Source organism: Mesoplodon densirostris, chromosome 5 (assembly GCF_025265405.1).
Source record: "Mesoplodon densirostris isolate mMesDen1 chromosome 5, mMesDen1 primary haplotype, whole genome shotgun sequence".
Lineage (NCBI taxonomy): Eukaryota > Metazoa > Chordata > Mammalia > Artiodactyla > Ziphiidae > Mesoplodon > Mesoplodon densirostris.
This window is the reverse complement of record NC_082665.1, coordinates 3,737,038-3,756,489: the sequence shown is the minus strand read 5'-3', so window position 1 is coordinate 3,756,489 and position 19,452 is coordinate 3,737,038. Positions and strand designations below refer to the sequence as shown.

Sequence of the window (19,452 nt, the reverse complement as noted above, 5' to 3'; positions counted from 1 at the left end):
AACTAAATGTGCTGAATGAGGGTCTGCTTCTGAGCTGAAGAAACCACAGGGCCTGTAAACATCATGCAGATAATTAAAAATATGAGGTACGAACACAAGCACTTTATTTTAAAAAGCAAACAAAAATAGTGTCAATTCAAAAGTGTTTAGAGGTTTCCATTTTGGATCGTTCAATTAAGAACCTATACACCTTTGTTCCCAGAAGCTAATGCATCAGGAGTCTCTACCAAGGAAAATGAATTCTAAAAATTATTATGACTTTCAGTCATTCTAATTTCAGCATTTGTATAAAAACTTGAGAGACTAATAATATCCAAGAGCTAAAGATTCTTTTTAAAAAAGTTTTTATTCCAGTTTTATTGAGATGTAATTGACATACAGACTGTGTAAGTTTCAGGTGTACAGCATGATGATTTGACTTACATACATCATGAAATGATTATTACAGTTTAAATGAACATCTGTTGTCTCATATAGACGCAAAATTAAAGAAATAGAAAAAAATTTTTCCTTGGGGTAAGACCTCTGAGGATTTACCCTCTTCACCACTTTCATATATAAAGTACAGCAGTGCTAATTATATTTATCATGTTGTACATGACATCCCTAGAACTTCTTTATCTTATAACTGGAAGTTTGTACCTTTTGACCACCTTCATCCAATTGCCCCTCCCTCACTCCCTCCTCTGGTGACCACAAATCTGACCTCTTTTTCTGTGGGTTTGTTTGTTTGTTTCTGAAGTATAATTGACCTGCAACACTGTGTTAGTTCCTGTTACACAACATAGTGATTCATGTTTCTATGCATTTCAAAATGATCACCATGGTAAGTCTAGCTCCAATATATCACCATACAAAGATATTACATAATTATTGACTATATTCCCCACACTGTACATTTCATACCCATGACTCATTTATTTTGTAACTAGAAGTTTTTACCTCTTAATCTCCCTCACCTATTTCTCTCATCCTCCCCCGCTTCCCTCTGGCAACCACCTGTTCTCTGTATCTATAACTGTTTCAGTTTTGTTATGTTTGTTCATTTGTTTTGTTTTTTTAGATTCCACATATAAGGGGTAACATACTGTATTTGTCTTTTTCTGTCTGACTTATTTCACTTAGCATAATACCCTCTAGGTCCATCCATGTTGCTACAAATGGCAAGATTTCATTCTTTTTTATGGCTGAGTAGTATTCCATTATATATATATGTATAAATATGTATATATATATATGTGTAAATATGTATATATTTCAGATGCTTTGCCCATTTTTTAATTGGGTTGTTTGTTTCCATTTTGAATTTATTTTTGTGCATGGTGTGAGAGAGAAGTCCAGTTTGATTCTTTTGCATGTAGCTGTCCAGTTTTCCCAACACCATTAATTGGAGAAGCTGACTTTTCCCTATTGTATATTTTTGCCTCCTTTCTTGTAGATTAATTGTCCATATAAGTGTAGGTTGATTCCTCGGCTCTCTGTTCTGTTCCATTGATCTGTGTGTCTGTTTTGTGCCAGTACCATGCTATTTTGATTACTGTAGCTTTGTAGTATAGTCCAAAGCCAGGAAGTGTGATACTTCCAGCTTTGTTCTTCTTTCTAAAGATTGTTTTGGCTATTTGGGGTCTTTTGTGTTTCCATACCAATTTTAGAATTTTTTTGTTCTAGTTCTGTGGAAAATGCCATTGGTATTTTGATAAGGATTGCACTGAATCTGTAGATTGCCCTGGGTAGCATGGTCATTTTAACTATATTAATTCTTCCAATCCATTAATACAGTATATCTGTCCATCTATTTGTGTTGTCTTCAGTTTCTTTCATCAGTGTTTTACAATTTTCTGAGTACAAGTCTTTTTACCTCTTTAGTTAGATTTATTCCTAGGTATTTTATTTTTTTGATATGATTGTAAATGAGATTCTTTTCTCTTTCTGATAGTTGGTTGTTAGTGTACAGAAATGCAACAGATTTCTATATATTAATTTTGTTTCTGCAACTTTACCAAATTCATTGATGAGTTTTTTTGGTGGTGTCTTTAGGATTTTCTATGTATGGTATCATGTCATCTTCAAACAGTGACAGTTTTTTTTTGTTTTTTTGTTTTAATGAGAGCCCTGGGTCACACAGCTGTCTTCTTGCTATAACCTCACATGGCAGAAGGGACAAGGGAGTTCTCTGGGGTCTCTTTTGTAAGGGCACTAATCACCCCCAAAGGCCCTACCTCCAAATACTATCACACTGGGGATTAGGTTTCAACAGACAGGTTTTATGGGGACACAAACATTGGGTCAACCCAGCAGGAAGCTCACAGGACAAAACAGCCATTCCTTTATATGTCCTCATCCTTTTAGCCCTGAAGCAGGCTGCCCTGGGAAGGGCATGATCTCAGGTGAGGCTGACCCTGAAGAAGCTGACAGTTGGAGACCATCTGCTGACTGCATTGCTCACAGCTGGGCAGCAAGTCTTTCCTTGAACAGGGATCTGAATGGGATATCTCTGTGTCTACCAGAGTCTACCTCTCGAACAGTGACAGTTTTACTTCTTTCTTTCCAACTTGGATTCCTTTTATTTCTTTTTCTTTTCTGATTGCCGTGGCTGGGACTTCTAATACTATGTTGAATAAGAGTGGTGACAGTGAGCATCCTTGTCTTATTCCTGACCTTAGAGGAAATGCTTTTAGCTTTTCACCATTGAGTATGATGTTCAAGAGCCATAGACTCTTTGATGTAAACAACTTTATCAGTTTGTCCAGGTCTGTTTAATATGCACACAAGGAAAATGCTCTTGTTCTATAATTTCTTAAAAAACAGCAAGTAAGGAGTAGATGCAGTAGCTGTAGAAGGAAAGAGAATCAGAAAGTCCTTCTGTTCAGGGACTTTCAGATCATTGGAGAGCAGACAATTCCCTTCCTGCTCCTCCAAGCTTTGCCCTACAGACGACGTTTTGTTCTCAGACCCACTCATGTCAAGGCTTATTTGGCCATCAGATTTCTCATCTGTCAGATGCACAGGTTCCATTAGCATTGTTAGTGTCAAAGTGTCTATTTTCAGCAAATGCTCTACTGGCAACCTTATCAGGATTAGACCCTTTGTCATATAGCTCATACTCTGCTTTGCTCTTTCATCCTCCAAGAAGTCCAGTAACTTCTACTTCACTTGGCTGTGTATTTCTACAAACTCGAATCCACACTTCTTTACTGGCATAATTTTCAACCATGCCTCTTGTTTCCTCTTCATTCGATGGCTCTGATTTACCTATTTCACACAAAACTCCCCTTGTCTAGTTCTAAACTGTTAAGGCCAGCGACTTTAGCAGAAGCAGGGCAATGCCCACTACCAGTCATTATGCATAGTAAGCATTACAACCACAGGTCATCTAGGCTGTCCTTAACTGGCCCTGTGCCCTGTTCTTCTAGTGACACTTTTGGAGATGTCAGTAAGGGGTGTTGATCTTGGAGAGGCCACCACCATGACAATCAAACTCCAAGCCACTAGCAAGTAAAGCACTTCAAATGGATAGTTACAACTTCAGGCATTTTGTCAAACAAAATGTTTAGCTTCAGTATAATGGTGGCAATTTTCACAGACATTTTAATCTCTTCCTACAATGCTCTCCACTGAATCAAATGACGAAATTGCCCATCCCAGGGTCTTCATCACTATTTTTGGCTCTGGAGACATTTTGGAGCTCTCTTTGATGTTGGCAAGCCCATCTTCTTGTACTGGTATACAACTTCCTGAAAATCTTCTCTTTTTCCTGATAAGCGTTCACATTCTGAGTAACCGGTCCTTCATACCAGCTGACCTTGGCACCATCTCTCTAGCATGAAACTGATTAGCTCTGCACTTGTTTTTAATGGCCTTGACCTCATTAACACTAACGGGCATCCCAATTCTCCCTGGAGACTTGTGTCCACAGGCATGAGCTGTGTTATCATTTCACACCCCTGAGTCCTCTTCCAGACCACATTCATTTTCTTTAGGTTGCCCTCTGGACCCTTGGTTCTGTGTTAGTCTCCCTAGAATTAGAAAGAATGCAGTTTGATTAGTCGCAGACTTTAACCAATTTATTTTAACTCGATTTCTTTGGTGAGGGCTTGCTCTCTAATTTTCAGAAGTGTACTTGGGGATTATTTGGGGAAGAATCTAATCTATTGTTTGGGGTATCATCTGATCTAGTTTGTCTCTGGTTCTCTTTTAATGAAGAAAGCGGGTACAGGAAATAGGCTAAACCAGATGTCACGATGTTATGTTCTCTTTTGCAATTTATACTGGGAAAAAGTTGTCAAGGTTTTCATATTTGGGGGGATAAGCTTTAAACAACCCCTGCACCCAGAACTGTGGTCCGTAGACATGTTGGGGGCCTGCTGGGGCCCGGGAGCTCACTCGTTTCCTGTCTGTGTTCAGAACATGACCACTACGGTGGTGAGGACCACACTGAGGAATGACCTGTCCCCAGAGGGCATCATCCATCACCTGAAGATCCTGAGCCCCATCCACTGTGCCTTCCAGAATGACCTCCTGACGTCATCAGGCTACACCCCGGAGTGGGGGTAAGTGCAGAGGTCTCTCCCCAATTCTCTGCAGCTCATGTTCCTCCCAGCACCATCACTTGGGGGTTTCTTTAGGGTTTTAATCACTTGAGGACCCTTCTGAGAGACTGAACATACACAAGGCAGTGGCCAAGACTTGATTAATAACTGCCAGCTTCCCTAGATTTGTCCCCATTTCCAGTTTAGAACCAACCAGGGAAAGCCAGATCTGTTCCCCTAGCCAGTCACATAGGACACCCCCTTCAGGGCACACCTCTCTCCCCCTTTCCCCGGTGAAGTTCACCCCTCCTCTGCCTGCTTTTTTTTTTTTTTTTTTTTCCTTTTTGCGTTATGTGGGCCTCTCACTGTTGTGGCCTCTCCCGTTGCGGAGCACAGACTCCGGATGCGCAGGCCCAGCGGCCATGGCTCACGGGCCCAGCCGCTCCGCGGCATATGGGATCCTCCCAGACCGGGGCATGAACCCGTATCCCCTGCATCGGCAGGCGGACTCTCAACCACTGCGCCACCAGGGAGGCCCTCCTCTGCCTGCTTTTGAGTCTCCACCAAACTCTAGTGACCGGGGCTGACCCCAGCTCTAGCCAGCTCAAAAAAGAAAATAGCCTTTCTTTTCTTGTTCTCATTTGAGTGTCTCCTTTTAATTCCATCTTTCTTTGGAGTATTTTGGGGAGAAATGGGAACAGGAGGGTCCCAGAAGCAGACCCCCCACACACAAATGCTCCCTCTTGCAGGGTTTACACCGTCATCGAGGACCTCCATGGTGCTGGAAGTTTTGTCACTGAAATGCAGTTATTTATTGGAGACTCTCCTATTCCTCAAAATTATACGGTGTCTGCCAGTGATGACGTCAAGATTGAAGTAGGGCTCTATAAACAGAAAAGCAACCTCAAGGTGGTCCTGACAGAGTGCTGGGCAACACCATCCAGCAATGCCAGGGACCCGGTCATGTTTGGCTTCATTAACAACAGGTAGGGGCTCAGGGGACACTGGGCACCCACCCTCTCTGTGTAGCCTTCTTTGGACCCTCTGAATTTCCAGACATGCATGCTTGCAGACGCGGGTTTTAGGTGGTGCCCTCAGGAGACCCTCCCCTTGGGAAATGGAGACCTAGCCATCCTTGCCTTCTTGGAGCCTAGTGGGGATGCTCCGTGTGCACTCAGGTGCACGGTAAGGAAACTCACCTGGGAACAAGGACAGGAGGGCCAGTTTAGAACTAATGAGTCACTTTCTCTCTTCCCAGCTGCCCTATCCCCAATACACACACGAATGTGATTGAGAATGGGAACTCCAACAAGGCCCAGTTCAAGCTGAAAATCTTTTCCTTCATCAACAACTCCATAGTCTATCTGCACTGCAAACTCCGCATCTGCATGGAATCCCCTGGAACCACGTGCAAAATAGTAGGTGTTTTGCTGTTCTAAACCTCTGGACTCTTCCTCTTTGTTATGAGGAGGGTTGCTCTGTGATCAGAAGCCCAGGGCCTGGACATTTCTAGGGCCAGACTTCGGGGAGGAGGTGCTGGGCCCTGCAGACTTGGCCCTTAAAAGATATGAAATGAGGTTTTAATGGTGGGCAGTCCTTGGTGGAGGACCAGTGTCGCTGGGTGGCTAACTTGAGTCCTTCCTTAGACCATACCATTCCACTGGCCATCACATCAGACCTTCCTTGTCATGGTGCTGTAATGCTTCTCCTTCCAGGTGATCGAATGCATATTTAGGTGTACAAATGTTATTTTAATTTGAAATTACTTTTAGCAAGTCGGTGGCACACTGCTGAATCCTAGCCACTAGGTTATTTAATCAGGTTTTTGTTCCTTCCCGTTCAGCACTTATGCTGGGATTATGAATAACTTTACAGTCTCCTTTCCTCAGAACTTTGAATTTGAAATGTGCTTTGCAGTTCTGGGTTGGAGAGTTATTCTTCATCCACAGACAAGTATGTGAAGTGACTGTCATGTGTCACCTGTGGCTGGGGAAGGCATGGAGGGCTCTGTTGGCCTTTGGTTCAGCAACTGCATATTTCTTTCTCCTTTGCGGACACGTTTGTTCCTGTGTTCCTTACAAAACTTGGGCAATTTTCCTGGGTGATCAAGGCCAAACATCAGTCAGAATGCACAGCAGAAGAAATCCAGTGAGCCCTGATTTTGCTGTCACTTTTTCTCAAACAGTAGGTCTTCTGGAACAACAGCAGGAAAGGAACACAGACTCCTGGTGCCTGCCCGCTGAGGGGCTCCGAGCCTGTATCAGCCCCTTAGAAACCCTAGGGTGTTAACGACCACGACAGCTTTGACAAGGAGCTGCCGGTTCTCAAATTCTCTACACTACGAGCTTCATGTATTTCTTTCCAAGCTCCTCTAGGATGGGTGCTGTATTGGTTTCCTGGGGCTGTGTAACGACGTACCACAGGCTGGGTAGCTTAAATAACATAAATCTATCCTTGCACAGTCTGGAGGCTGGAAGTCTGAGATCAAGGTGTCGTCGGCTGGGCCGTTCCTTGTGAGGCTGTGGGAGAATCTGTTCCAGGTCCAGCTCCCTGACTGATCGAGGTCACCTTCTCCCTATGTCTTCACATGTCTTCCCTCTGTGCACATCCGTGTCTGTGTTCAAATGTCCTCTTTTTGCAAGAACACAGTCATACTGGATCAGGGCCCACCCTACTGACCCCATCTGATCATAACATCATCACCTGCAGACCCTATTTCCAAATAAGGTCACGTCCACAGGTGCTGAGGTTAGGACTGCAACATCTTTTGGGGGACACAATGCACCCCATAGCAGGTATATGGTAGACAGATTCTATCATGTCATTGAAACTTTTCATCAGGCCCAGGTGTTAAAAGGAGCAGGTGTCTGCCGCAGGCTGTGGAGAACAAAGGGCGACTCTGAGACGATGCCCCCAGGGGCCAAGGGGCCAGAGCTAGAAACTGGAGACAGCACAGGGGGCTACATCTTGCTTCCTCCAACCCTCCTGCTGCCCAGCCCTCCCCCATCCGGTTGGGCACCCCGCCTGCACAGCCCCGAGGCCCAGGCGGTCCAGCCTCCCCCTTCCTCCTTCTCCCCTGACCGAGCTCATCCACGTGACTTGACGTTTCCAGCAGGAAAGAACATGTACGAGTCAGAGTCTCAACCCTGAGAGTGCGTACATTTCTCATAAACATTGTTCAACTGATTTGTACTTGTTCTCCTTTTAAAATTACAGAACTGCGATGACTTCCGGTCGCTGAGAAATGGTGAACCCTCTGCAACGCACCAGATGTCCTGGGGACCCCTGATTCGGTCCGAAGGTGCGTTGGTGACTCGGTTTAGACAACGAAACTTGGGTCTTGATTCAGAAACTGCCAGCTGTCCCCAGATATCTGTCCTCTTCTCCTTCCATGGTAATGGAACCCCCAGTTTTTAGGGAACAGGTGGCTGCCAGGAATAAAAACTATAATTCCCAACTGACCTCACAGCAAGAGTGGCCGTATGAGTGAGCTCTGGCTAATGAGATGAAAAGAGAGTGTCAAGTGACAACTTTTTTTTTTTTTTACATCTTTATTGGAGTCTAATTGCTTTACAATGGTGTGTTAGTTTCTGCTTTATAACAAAGTGTATCAGTTATACATATACATCTGTTCCCATATCCCTTCCCTCTTGCATCTCCCTCCCTCCCACCTCCCTATCCCACCCTCTAGGTGGTCACAAAGCACCGTGTGCCTGCCTTATAAACATCCGGTACCCACCCAGCTGCCTGACATTCAGGGGAGACGGCTGCAGCCAGCCGCTATCTGGGACCATGAGCACCATGGAGGCGAGAGCCGGGCGCCCCAGGACACCATGGAGCAAAGCTGCAGGGCCAGGCCTGGGCTCTGACCTCCAATGTTTATGCCAGAAAGAAATAAGCTTCCATTTTCTTTGTCGCTGCTATTTTGGGTTTTTCTCTTCCTTACAGCTAAAGCTAATCCTAGTTGACTTTCCTTTTTTATTGTTTTTCTTCCTAATTTGGATGGCCCTCCGTGCCTCTCTATTTTCCCATACGGGAACTTATGGGTTTTGGATGCAGGGTGTAAACCGGGATGGGTGTGCTAACCAGGGCTTGGGAAGGGAGGTCTTCTTGGCCAGTGATATTCAACTGCTGGTTCTCATCCAAAGGATTTTGGAAATTAAAAAATAAGTCACAGGTCCCAGGCCATGCCTCAGGCCAACCAACTCAATGTCTCTGGAGCTGGATGCCAGGCCCTGGTGTTTGCACGGGCCCTCGGACGATCGCTGGCCTGGGTCCTGGGACAATGTGCTTTTCCTATCCTCTTCATTGTCTTAAATGGCTGAGAACTGATTGATCTAATATGAAAGAGAATGTATGCATTCTTGCATTCTTATTTATAGAAACAGAACTTCTATTTATTGGTAGATATTACAGATAATGTCAAAACCAGAGTGGAAAAAACACTGGGTTTGGGGTCAGGAGGGCTGTGTTTAAACATAGGCTCTCTTACTTCCGAGCTGTGTGGGCTTAGGAATATTCCTGAGTCTTCTGAGTCCCATGCATCCACCCATCATTCCTCCATCCATCCACTCATCTACCCACTTATTCATTATCTCCTCTAACTGCTGTATGTCAGGCACTGTGCTTTTTCTCTACATCATAGGAGTTATTACAACAGTCCTACATACCTGGCCAATAAGATTACAGTAAATAAAAAAATTACTGTAATTTTTTACAGTAAAATTTTTACAAATTTTTTGTAAAATGTGTGATGCTGGAGCTAGGTTGCCTGGAGACAAAACCTGGGTCTGACTTTGGGCATATGCTGCACTTGCCTCATTTCCCTCATCTGTAAAATGGGGACAACAATAATGATGATGGTAATTCCTAGTTCATACAGTGCCTTGTCCATAGAAATTACTGGTAAGTGTTATTTATTATCCTTCCTAACCGGTAGTGCACTTTGCTAACACAACCATTGCAAAGAACACCAAACACAATAAGGGTATAGATGGTCAAGCTCAATAACAAGGATTATAATTACTCATTTTGTTCATCATTCTTTCTCATTGTATTATTAGCTTTTTGGCTTCATAACTGTGTCATACAAATATACAGAAAAATCATTTAGAAACATGGAATCTCTCAGCTGGTAGGCAGGTGATTACATTTTAATAGTGTGTAGTAACAGAAATACTGCTGGAGACACAGAGTGAGAAGAGGCTGGCAGACAAGTACCTCCGGGATTTTATCTCTGCCCCTCCCACCGGGCACCCATGACCCGTCCCCTGCTATCACATCACTTCCACTCTGGGGATGAATGAGAACACTGGGAGACCTCAGGGAACATGTCCAAGCTCACACAGCTGTCACCTGGACACGCTGGGCCTCTCCCAGCAGTTCCAGGCTTTTCCTAACCCACCCACGCTTGGTCTCCAGGGGCTGCACTGGCTTCCTTTCCAGGAGTCAGTCCACCCCAACCTTCACACCACGGGTGTTAGTTTTCTGGGGCTAGTGACACAGGAAGCTAAGAACCACAAACTGGGTGGCTTAAAATAACAGAAACTACTCTCTCACAGTCTGGAGACCCAAGTCCAAGGTCATGGCGTAGGCAGGGCTGGTTCCTTCCAAAGTCCCTGAGGGAGAATCTGTTCTAGGCCTCTCTCCCATCTTCTGGTGGTTCTGCTCTGGCAGCCTTGGCTTGTGGCTGCATCCCTCCAGCCTCTGCCTCTGTATCACATGGCTTGTCCTGAAGGTCTCTGTCTTCTTACAAGGACACCAGTCATTGAATTAGGGGCCTCTTCTGCTTCAGCATAACTTAACTAAAGGTGTCTGCAATGACCCTATTTCCAGATAAGGTCACATTCTCAGGCACTGGGGGTTAGGACCCAACATCCGTGTTTTGGAGGTATACACTTCAACACATAACACTGTGTGCTGGCAATTTTAAGGCAGCATCCAACTGGTAATCGTTCCTGAATCTGTGCTGCCAACAGATCATATATCGGCACTGTAATTTTTGCACTTAATTTTTGGAAATCATCCATAGCCGTTTGCTTCATAGAGAACATTATTTCTCACTCACTAGAGTTTTTTGTGTGAAGAGGTAGAGAATGTTTGAGATTAATGTCCATGGGAATCCTGAAATGTCCCAGTGGGAAGGGTCTGGAATAATTATTGAGGCAGCTCAGAAGTGAGGGGCCTGGGTGTCCCCAGAGAACAGCTGAGCTGGACCTCAGACCTCTGGAAGGACCTGGACCCTCTGGAAGGGGCCGGGGTTATATGTACCCTGCTCCTGGGTTCTTTGCGTGCCGGGAGGTCCTCCATCACTTTCCCTCACCGAGATGTGTCCCCTTCACAAAAGCAGCGATAGGTTAGTGTCTTTGCAAAAAGATTGATCATGTGCATCACCACCGTGATATCACAACAGCCCTGTGCGTGGTGCCGGCTGCACTTGCTATCCTGGGGGAGGACCGGTGTCTTTTATTTAAGCATCTTGTCCATCATGGGCTGACAGGTGGTTACTATGTTTAAGGAAATACCCCCACTGATGGCGTAGGTCACGTTGCGACACAGGCTCCCTCTCTATTTGTAAGCATCTCTCCTGGACCAGTAACCGTTCCTGGACCATGGTAACCAGTGGATGGCACCGGCCTGTGGACCTTACTCAGAGCAGCTCTGAGTCAGTGGCCAGTTAAGAGTGCTTGGCTGCAGGGAACAGAAACCCAGCTAGAGAGGCAGCGACCAAACAGGTTCGGTTGTCTCTGTAGCTGCCAGTCTGGGGCTGGGGCTGGGCTCCACGGCGCCAACAAGGGGGCCTCTTCTACTTTTCTCTCCAGCATCCTCAGGGCAGACAGCCCCCCTTGTGCTCACAAGTTGGTCCCCTACATGGGGCACAGGAGGATGGGGAAGGGTCCACTGTAGCACCCACTGGAGGATGGATTTAAGATCCATCCATGAAGGAGTTGTCAGGAAGCTGGTGCCCCAGAGTCTGGAGGCCTCAGGTTCCTTGGGAGGTTGCAGCTGCTCCAGCAACTGTTCCCAGTATCCCTATCCCAGTGTGGTCCTCCCTCTGGAGGAGGGGGTTTCCCGGTTCCAGCTGGCCCACCATCCAGGCAGTCAGGTGGGAGCCTCTTCTAGGCCATTGTTGAATCACTTTGGTGTCTGCACTCGTCTGAGCCATGACTGGGAGACCCGGAGCAGCGGCCACTTCCGGAAACAGCCCCAGAAATGGAAAACGGGATCTCGAGTGTCCCTTATCGTCCAGGAATGCTTTCCTACCCAGACCTTTCTGATAAGCTCCTGTGGCAAAATTGAGATAAAATTCACCTTATATAAAGTTAACTGTTTTAAAATAAATAATTGGGCGGAATTTAGCACATTCACCACCCTTCTCTAGTTTCAAAACATTTTCATCACCCAAAGCAGCTCCGTGCCCACAGGAGGGAGTGACTCCCAGCCCTTCCCCTGCCCCTGAAACTACCTAGGTTGGCTTCTTGTCTCTGGTTTCCCTAGAAACAGGGTCACATGACGACGTGTGGTCCTTGGAGACTGTTGCCTGTCACTCAGCACAATGGATGTTTTCAAGGGTCATCCATGTCGTAACCTGTGGCCAAATCTCATTCCTTTTATAGCCGAATATTATTCCACTGGGTGGATGGACCACATGTCATTTATTCATTCATCCTTTGATGGATTTGGGGGCTGTTTCCCCCTTTCGGCTGTCCTGGATATGCTGCTATGAAGCCGCATGTATGAGTATTTATTGAGTCCCTGTTTTCAGCAATTTGGGGTCCAGGCTCTCCTGTGCTTTCTTGCCCCCGAGTCCGGGCAAGGCCGGCTTCCCGGTGCTGTGTGGTGTGTGGGCGCAGTGTGTCTCTGTGCGGGACACGCTGAGCGCTCTGCCCGACCTGGAGAGCCTGTGGCTCCTGCACGGCCTCCTTCTCTTGGTCAGTGATCATCCAGAACGTGGGCAGGCAGACCTGTCCTGACTGCTGTGCTCCCCTGGGCTTGGGACAGGCACACGGGCGCGCTGAACGTCTGACCCGTGAGAGCTTGCTCCATCGCAGGTCCGTCCAGTGCCGAGCCCTCCATCCAGGGGCAATGCTGGGGCCCCACTGGGACCAGGCCGAGCTGCTTTGGGCAGACCACCCACCTGTGCCTGTTTCATCCCTGCAGGAGAACCTGCAGCTGCAAAGCCGGGCCTGGGAGTCAGTTACCTGGTCCTCATCCTGGTGGCCGCCTTTGCCCTGGTGGCGGGACCAGCCGCCCTCCTCATCACGCGCTACCAGAGAGTGACCGGAAAATACAACTTCAAAACCCAGTCCGACAACTTCAGCTACCAGGTGTTCCACGAATAAGGAGCCCAGCTGCCCGCAGGTGGGTGAGGAGCAAGGCCCGTCTCGTCTGATGCACCAGTCCCGCCTTTGCCACCGAGGGTGCCTGCACAGCACGTCCTGCGGGGGTTGGCAAAGGGTAGATTTGTGGGTTTCGGCGGCTTGTGCCTATGATACTGTGGTTTATAATCAGAAATATATACCTGGTCTTCACCCACTGCTCCTGGCACAGAGCTCCTGAAGCCCTTGGAATTTCCTCAGTGCTGAGGGCAGTAAAGGTGTTTTTGTTATGTTAGTGAGGTGACCTTTGGCCTGTGCCTTAGGATGGGGGCCGGTTGCTGGGAGAGACTGCCACGTGATTAGAGGGCTAGATGTGCTCTGCTGAGGCTCCAGATAGGGGACGAACAGAGGTAACTTCAGTTCAACGTTCCTCTAATAATAAAGATAACAGCTGCCTTGGCGGGGTGCCTTCCAGTCTGGTTGGGGGCCTGCAAGGTTTGGTCACGAAGACCCTTCCACTTCCCCATCCTATTCCATCCTGCCCCCGTCGGGGGGTCCCGTCACATGGACATGCCCCCGCAGTGGCCGGCCCAGGTCCCTGTTTCCTGCCTGGGTCAGCAGCGTCCCCAGCTGGGCCACCTTCCCCACGCTCAGCTCTTCATTCTCTCGAGATAACGGACCTTTGATACAACTCCTCAAAGTGTGGCAGTTCCTGGCCTCATCCCTTAAATGAGGAAAGGGGGCTCAGAGAGCTCAAGTGAATCACCCCCATCACACAGCAGAGACGGGGTTACAGTGCACTTCCCCACAAGGCAACGTCCCTTTCTGGGGAAAGGGATGACTTCAGCATCGTCAGAGAAAATGTCACCTCCTTCAGGGGCTGGTCCTGCAGACACTGGAAACGTGACGTCTTCACCCTGTCTCAGCCCCCTTTGCTCCGAGGACCCAAGAGCTCACGTGATTCCAGGGCCCCGGAGCCCTTACAGCCTGGATGGGAAAGGTTGGACCAGGGCCAATCACCTCCCCACATAGAATCGCAAGGGAATTTCAGCAACTTTTAGTTAATATTTAGAAAATGAATTCCAACATGGAGGCCAACACTCGTCCTGGAGAATTCCTAAGGAAATCTTGTGTGTTGGTGCCGCAGCCGTGCTGGATGGCCCCCTCCTCGAAATCAAAACACTAGAGAGAAAATTGGCCCCTTTTCTTTTCTTATTCTCCTGGGACTTCTGTCTTCCAAAGTGAAAAACATCTATATCTGGTTCTCAAGTTCCTGAAAAAATCTGCTTTTTGAAAATCTCAAGCAAATAAACATCCCCAAGGTTGGCAGTTGGTACAGCCCCACTCGGTGATGAGGCCCGTGTCCGGCTGGGTGGTCCGCAAACAATGCAAAGGCACAAAGCCCCGAGGGTGTGGCCGTCTGGCTCAGGTGTGTACCTGTCTCACCTGACTGCTGACCTGCGGGAGCTGCACTCACCGGAGACTGGGGTTCCTGTGCCTCCTGGGATTCACTGCCCTTTTATTTGGGCTCAATCTCTCACTATTCGGCAAGCACAGATGTCGTGTCCTGGGGGTTGGTGGTAACCTCCACGACCCACTCTGGGCTTTCCAGCATCAACCCCACCTTTCCTGCTGCAGACTGACGCAGGTGATCTCCTTCCCCACACAGGTAGCCGTGAATCAAGCTCCAGTCTTCACTCAAGCGTTGATGGCAGCCTGCTCTGTCCCTCATCCAGAGCCAGGATGAGCTCCAGAAGTGGTGAAAACACAGCCTCTGCCTGCACCCCGGAGGCCCGTCCTCTGCCTGAGTCCCAGACAAGGCAGCACCAGATGGGCGAGCGGAGCTGGTGGAGAGGCAGGCCAGGAGCTGGATGCCCAGAGCCTCAGACACAGGGATCTTCAAACCAAGCTCGAACGCAGCTCTGCTGTCACGCGATCGCCTCCACCACACAGAGCTCCCAGGCCCCTTACCACCCTAAGTGGTCCAGGAGGCCCTTCCTGGCTTTGCTCACCATTGACATTTATCACCTACCACCCAACCACCCACCCACCCACCCATCCATCCATCCATTTGACCCTCTGTCAAATACATAACATTTCACATTTTCGAAACTATTTGATAGTGCAGTTGAAGTTCTTTTAAAAATAGGTGAGTCATTGAAATTGGGTCATTTGTAGAGACGTGGATGGACCTAGAGACTGTCATACAGAGTAAGTCAGAAACAGAAAAACAAATATTGCAAATTAACGCATATATGTGGAATCTCGAAAAATGGTACAGATGAACCGGTTTGCAAGACAGAAATAGAGACACAGATGTAGAGAATAAACATATGGACACCAAGGGGGGAAAGCGGGGGTGGGCCGGTGGTGGTGGGATGAACTGGGAGATTGGGATTGAACATGTATACACTAATATGTATAAAATAGATAACTAATAAGAACCTGCTGTATAAAAAAATACAATTAGATAAAAAAATAAAAATAGGTGGTCATAAAAATACTGCCAATGTGATTTTTAGTAGACATTTATACTCTTTAACTTTCCGGACGCGCAGGCTCAGCGGCCATGGCTCACGGGCCCAGCCGCTCCGCGGCATATGGGATCCCCCCAGACCGGGGCACGAACCCGTATCCCCTGCATCGGCAGGCGGACTCTCAACCACTTGCGCCACCAGGGAGGCCCTACTCTTTAACTTTTGTCCTGCATTACTAGGATGTTGTTTTTATTTACAGAGCAGTGACTCAAAAGGCACTCTATTAATATGAAAATTTTTATAGCAAGTAGAAATAACATTATATATATCCTTATTTTATATTGTTCCAAGCACTTTCGCAGATATTAAAATAAATAATTTTACCAGGGGTGAGGCACTATTTACCCACTGCATAATGGGAAACCAGAGAAGTAATGGGTGAGGTATTTACTTAAGTTTACAAAATGAGTTCATGAGGAAATAGGTCTAGAATCTAAGTATTTTAGTCTAGAATTTTCTTCATTACACCATGCTAACTGATAATGCTTTTCACTTTATTTAAAGCAAAAGGAATTGTATTTGATACCTAACGAGAGGATAGTGTTTTTCCGTGATGAACTTAGACAGAATTATATATAACAGGGTTTTAGTATTTTTTTCATTTCTCAAGCTTTTATTTTATTAAAAAGAATTTTTTTAGTAGATCTTTGTTGGAGTATAATTGCTTCACAATACTGTGTTAGTTTCTGTTGCACAACAAAGAGAATCAGCCATATGCATACACATGTCCCCATATCCCCTCCCACTTGAGCCTCCCTCCCTCCCTCCCTATCCCACCCCTCTAGGCGGTCGCAAAGCACCGACCTGATCTCCCTGTGCTATGTGGCTGCTTCTCACTGGCTATCCATTTTAAATTCCGTAGTGTATATATGTCGATGCTACTCTCACTTCGCCCCAGCTTCCCCCTCCAATCCAATGTCCTCAAGTCCATTCTCTATGTCTATCTCTTTATTCCTGCCCTGCAACTAGGTTCATCAGCACTTTTTTTTTTTAAGTTTCCATATATATGTGTTAGCATACGGTATTTGTTTTTCTCTTTCTGACTTACTTCACTCTGTATGACAGACTCTAGGTCCATCCACCTCACCACAAATAACTCAGTTTCTTTTCTTTTTATGTCTGAGTAATATTCCATTGTATACATGTGCCACATCTTCTTTATCCATTCATCTATCAATGGACATTTAGGTTGGTTCCATGTCCTGGCTATTGTAAGTAGTGCTGCAATGAACATTGTGGTACATGTCTCTTTTTGAATTATGGTTTTCTCAGGGTATATGCCCAGTAGTGAGATTGCTAGGTCATATGGTAGTTCTATTTTTAGTTTTTTAAAGACCCTCCATACTGTTTTCCATAGTGGTTGTATCAATTTACATTCCCACCAACAGTGCAGGAGGGTTCCCTTTTCACCACACTCTTTCCAGCATTTACTGTTTCTAGGTTTTTTGATAATGGCCATTCTAACCAGTGTCAGGTGATACCTCATTGTAGTTTTGATTTACATTTCTCTAATAATTTGTGATGTTGAGCATCTTTTCATGTGCTTCTTGGCCATCTGTATGTCTTCCTTGGTGAAATGTCTATTTAGGTCTTCTGCCCATTTTTTAACTGGATTGGTTGTTTTATTGATATTGAGCTGCATAAACTGTTTGCATATTTTGGAGATTAATCCTTTGTCTGTTGTTTCATTTGCAAATATTTTCTCCCATTCTGAGGGTTGTCTTTTTGGCTTGTTTATGGTTTCCTTTGGTGTGCAAAAGCTTTTAAGTTTAATTAAGTCCCATTTGTTTATTTTTGTTTTTATTTCTGTTACTCTAGGAGGTGGGTCAAAAAAGATCTTGCTGTGGTTTATGTCAAAGAGTGTTTTTTCTATGTTTTCCTCTAAGAGTTTTATAGTGTCTTGTCTTACATATAAGTCATTAATCTATTTGGAGTTTATTTTTGTGTATGGTGTTAGGTAATGTTCTAATTTCATTCTTTTACATGTAGCTGTCCAGTTTTCCTAGCACCACTTATTGAAGAGGCTGTCTTTTCTCCATTGTATGTTCTTGCCTCTTTTGTCCTAAATTAGGTGCCCATATGTGCGTGGGTTTATCTCTGAGCTTTCTATCCTGTACCATTGATCTATATTTCTGTTTTTGTGCCAGTACCATACTGTCTTGATTACTGTAGCTTTGTGGTATAGTTTGAAGTTGGGGAGCCTGATTCCTCCAACTCTGTTTTCCTTTCTCAAGATTGCTTTGGCTATTCGGGGTCTTTTGTGTTTCCATACAAATTGTGAAATTTTTTGTTCTAGTTCTGTGAAAAATGCCACTGGTAGTTTGATAGGGATTGCATTGAATCAGTAGATTGCTTTGGGCAGTATAGCGATTGTCACAATATTGATTCTTCCAATCCAAGAACATGGTATATTTCTCCATCTGTTTATGTTATCTTTGATTTCTTTCATCAGCGTTTTATAGTTTTCTGAGTAGAAGTCTTTCACCTCCTTGGGCAGGTTTATTCCTAGGTACATTATTCTTTTTATTGCAGTGGTAAGTGGGAGTGTTTCCTTAATTTCTCCTGATTTTTCGTTGTTGGGGTATAGGAATGCCAGAGATTTCTGTGCATTAATTTTGTATCCTGCAACCTTACCAAATTCATTGATTAGTTCTAGTAGTTTTCTGGTGGCATCTTTAGGATTTTCTACGTATAATATCATGTCATTGGCAAATGGTGACAGTTTTAATTCTTTTCCAATTTGTATTCCTTTTATTTCTTTTTCTTCTCTGACTGCTGTGGCTAGGACTTCCAAAACTATGTTGAATAAGAGTGGCAAGAGTGGACATCCTTGTCTTGTTCCTGATCTTAGTGGAAATGTTTTCAGTTTTTCACCATTGAGTATGATGCTTGTTGTGGGTTTGTCATATATGGCCTTTATTATGTTGAGGTAGTTTCCCTCTATGCTCATTTTCTGGAGAGTTTTTATTATAAATGGGTGTTGAATTTTGTCAAAAGCTTTTTCTGCATCTATATGGCTTTTATTCCTTAATTTGTTAATGTGGTGTATCATGTTGATTGATTTGCATATATTGAAGAACCCTTGAATCCCTGGGATAAATCTCACTTGATCACGGTGTATGATCCTTTTAATGTGCTGTTGGATTCTGTTTGCTAGTATTTTGTTCAGGATTTTTACATCTATGTTCATCAGTGATATTGGTCTATAATTTTCTTTTTTTGTGATATTTTTTGCTGGTTTTGGTATCAGGGTGATTTTGGCTTCATAGAATGAATTTGGGAATATATCTCCCTCTGCAATTTTTTGGATGAGTCTGAGAAGGATCAGTGTTAGCCCTTCTCTAAATGTTTGATAGAATTTGCCTGTGAAGCCATCTGGTCCTGGACTTTTGTCTGTTGGAAGATTTTTAATTACAGTTTCAGTTTCATTACTTGTGATAGGTCTGTTTATATTGTCTAATTCTTCCTGGTTCATTCTTGGAAAATTGTACCTTTCCAAGAATTTGTCCATTTCTTCGTGGTTGTCCATTTTATTGGCATATAGTTGTTTGTAGTAGTCTCTTATAATCCTTTGTATTTCTGCAGTGTCAGTTGTGATTTCTCCTTTTTCATTTCTAATTTTATTGATTTGCATCCTCTCCCTTTTCTTCTTGATGAGTCGGGCTAAGGGTTTATCAATTTTGTTTATCTTCTCAAAGAACCAGCTTTTAGTTTTATTGATCCTTGCTACTGTTTCCTTGATTTCTATTTCACTTATTTCTGATCTGATCTTTATGATTTCTTTCCTTCTACTGGCTTTGGGTTTTCTTTATTCTTCTTTCTCTAGTTGTTTTAAGTGTAGGGTTAGATTGTTTATTTGAGATTTTTCTTGTTTCTTGAGGTGAGATTGAATTGCTATAAACTTCCCTCTTAAAACTGCTTTTGCTGTGTCCCATAGATTTTGGGTCGTCATGTTTTCGTTGTCATTTGTTTCTATGTATTTTTTAAATTTCTTCTTTGATTTCTTCAGTGATCTCTTGGTTATTTAGTAGCACACTGTTTAGCCTCCATGTATTTGTGTTTTACAGT

The 19,452-nt window shown here is 44.9% G+C and overlaps 1 protein-coding gene and 1 pseudogene across 1 annotated transcript in view; one reads left to right on the top strand and one right to left on the bottom strand.

The window, feature by feature from the left end:
* UMODL1 (uromodulin like 1) overlaps positions 1-12,871 on the top strand; it is a 61,301-nt gene extending 48,430 nt beyond the window's left edge. Inside the window, exons 18-22 of the mRNA XM_060099722.1 lie at positions 4,405-4,550; positions 5,279-5,515; positions 5,788-5,947; positions 7,746-7,830; positions 12,690-12,871. Of these exons, the coding sequence (XP_059955705.1) occupies positions 4,405-4,550; positions 5,279-5,515; positions 5,788-5,947; positions 7,746-7,830; positions 12,690-12,871 (810 nt within the window). The remainder of the gene's footprint in view (positions 1-4,404; positions 4,551-5,278; positions 5,516-5,787; positions 5,948-7,745; positions 7,831-12,689) is intronic.
* Positions 2,788-4,131, bottom strand: LOC132491013 (ubiquitin carboxyl-terminal hydrolase 1-like; annotated as a pseudogene).
* Positions 12,872-19,452: the final 6,581 nt, after the last annotated feature.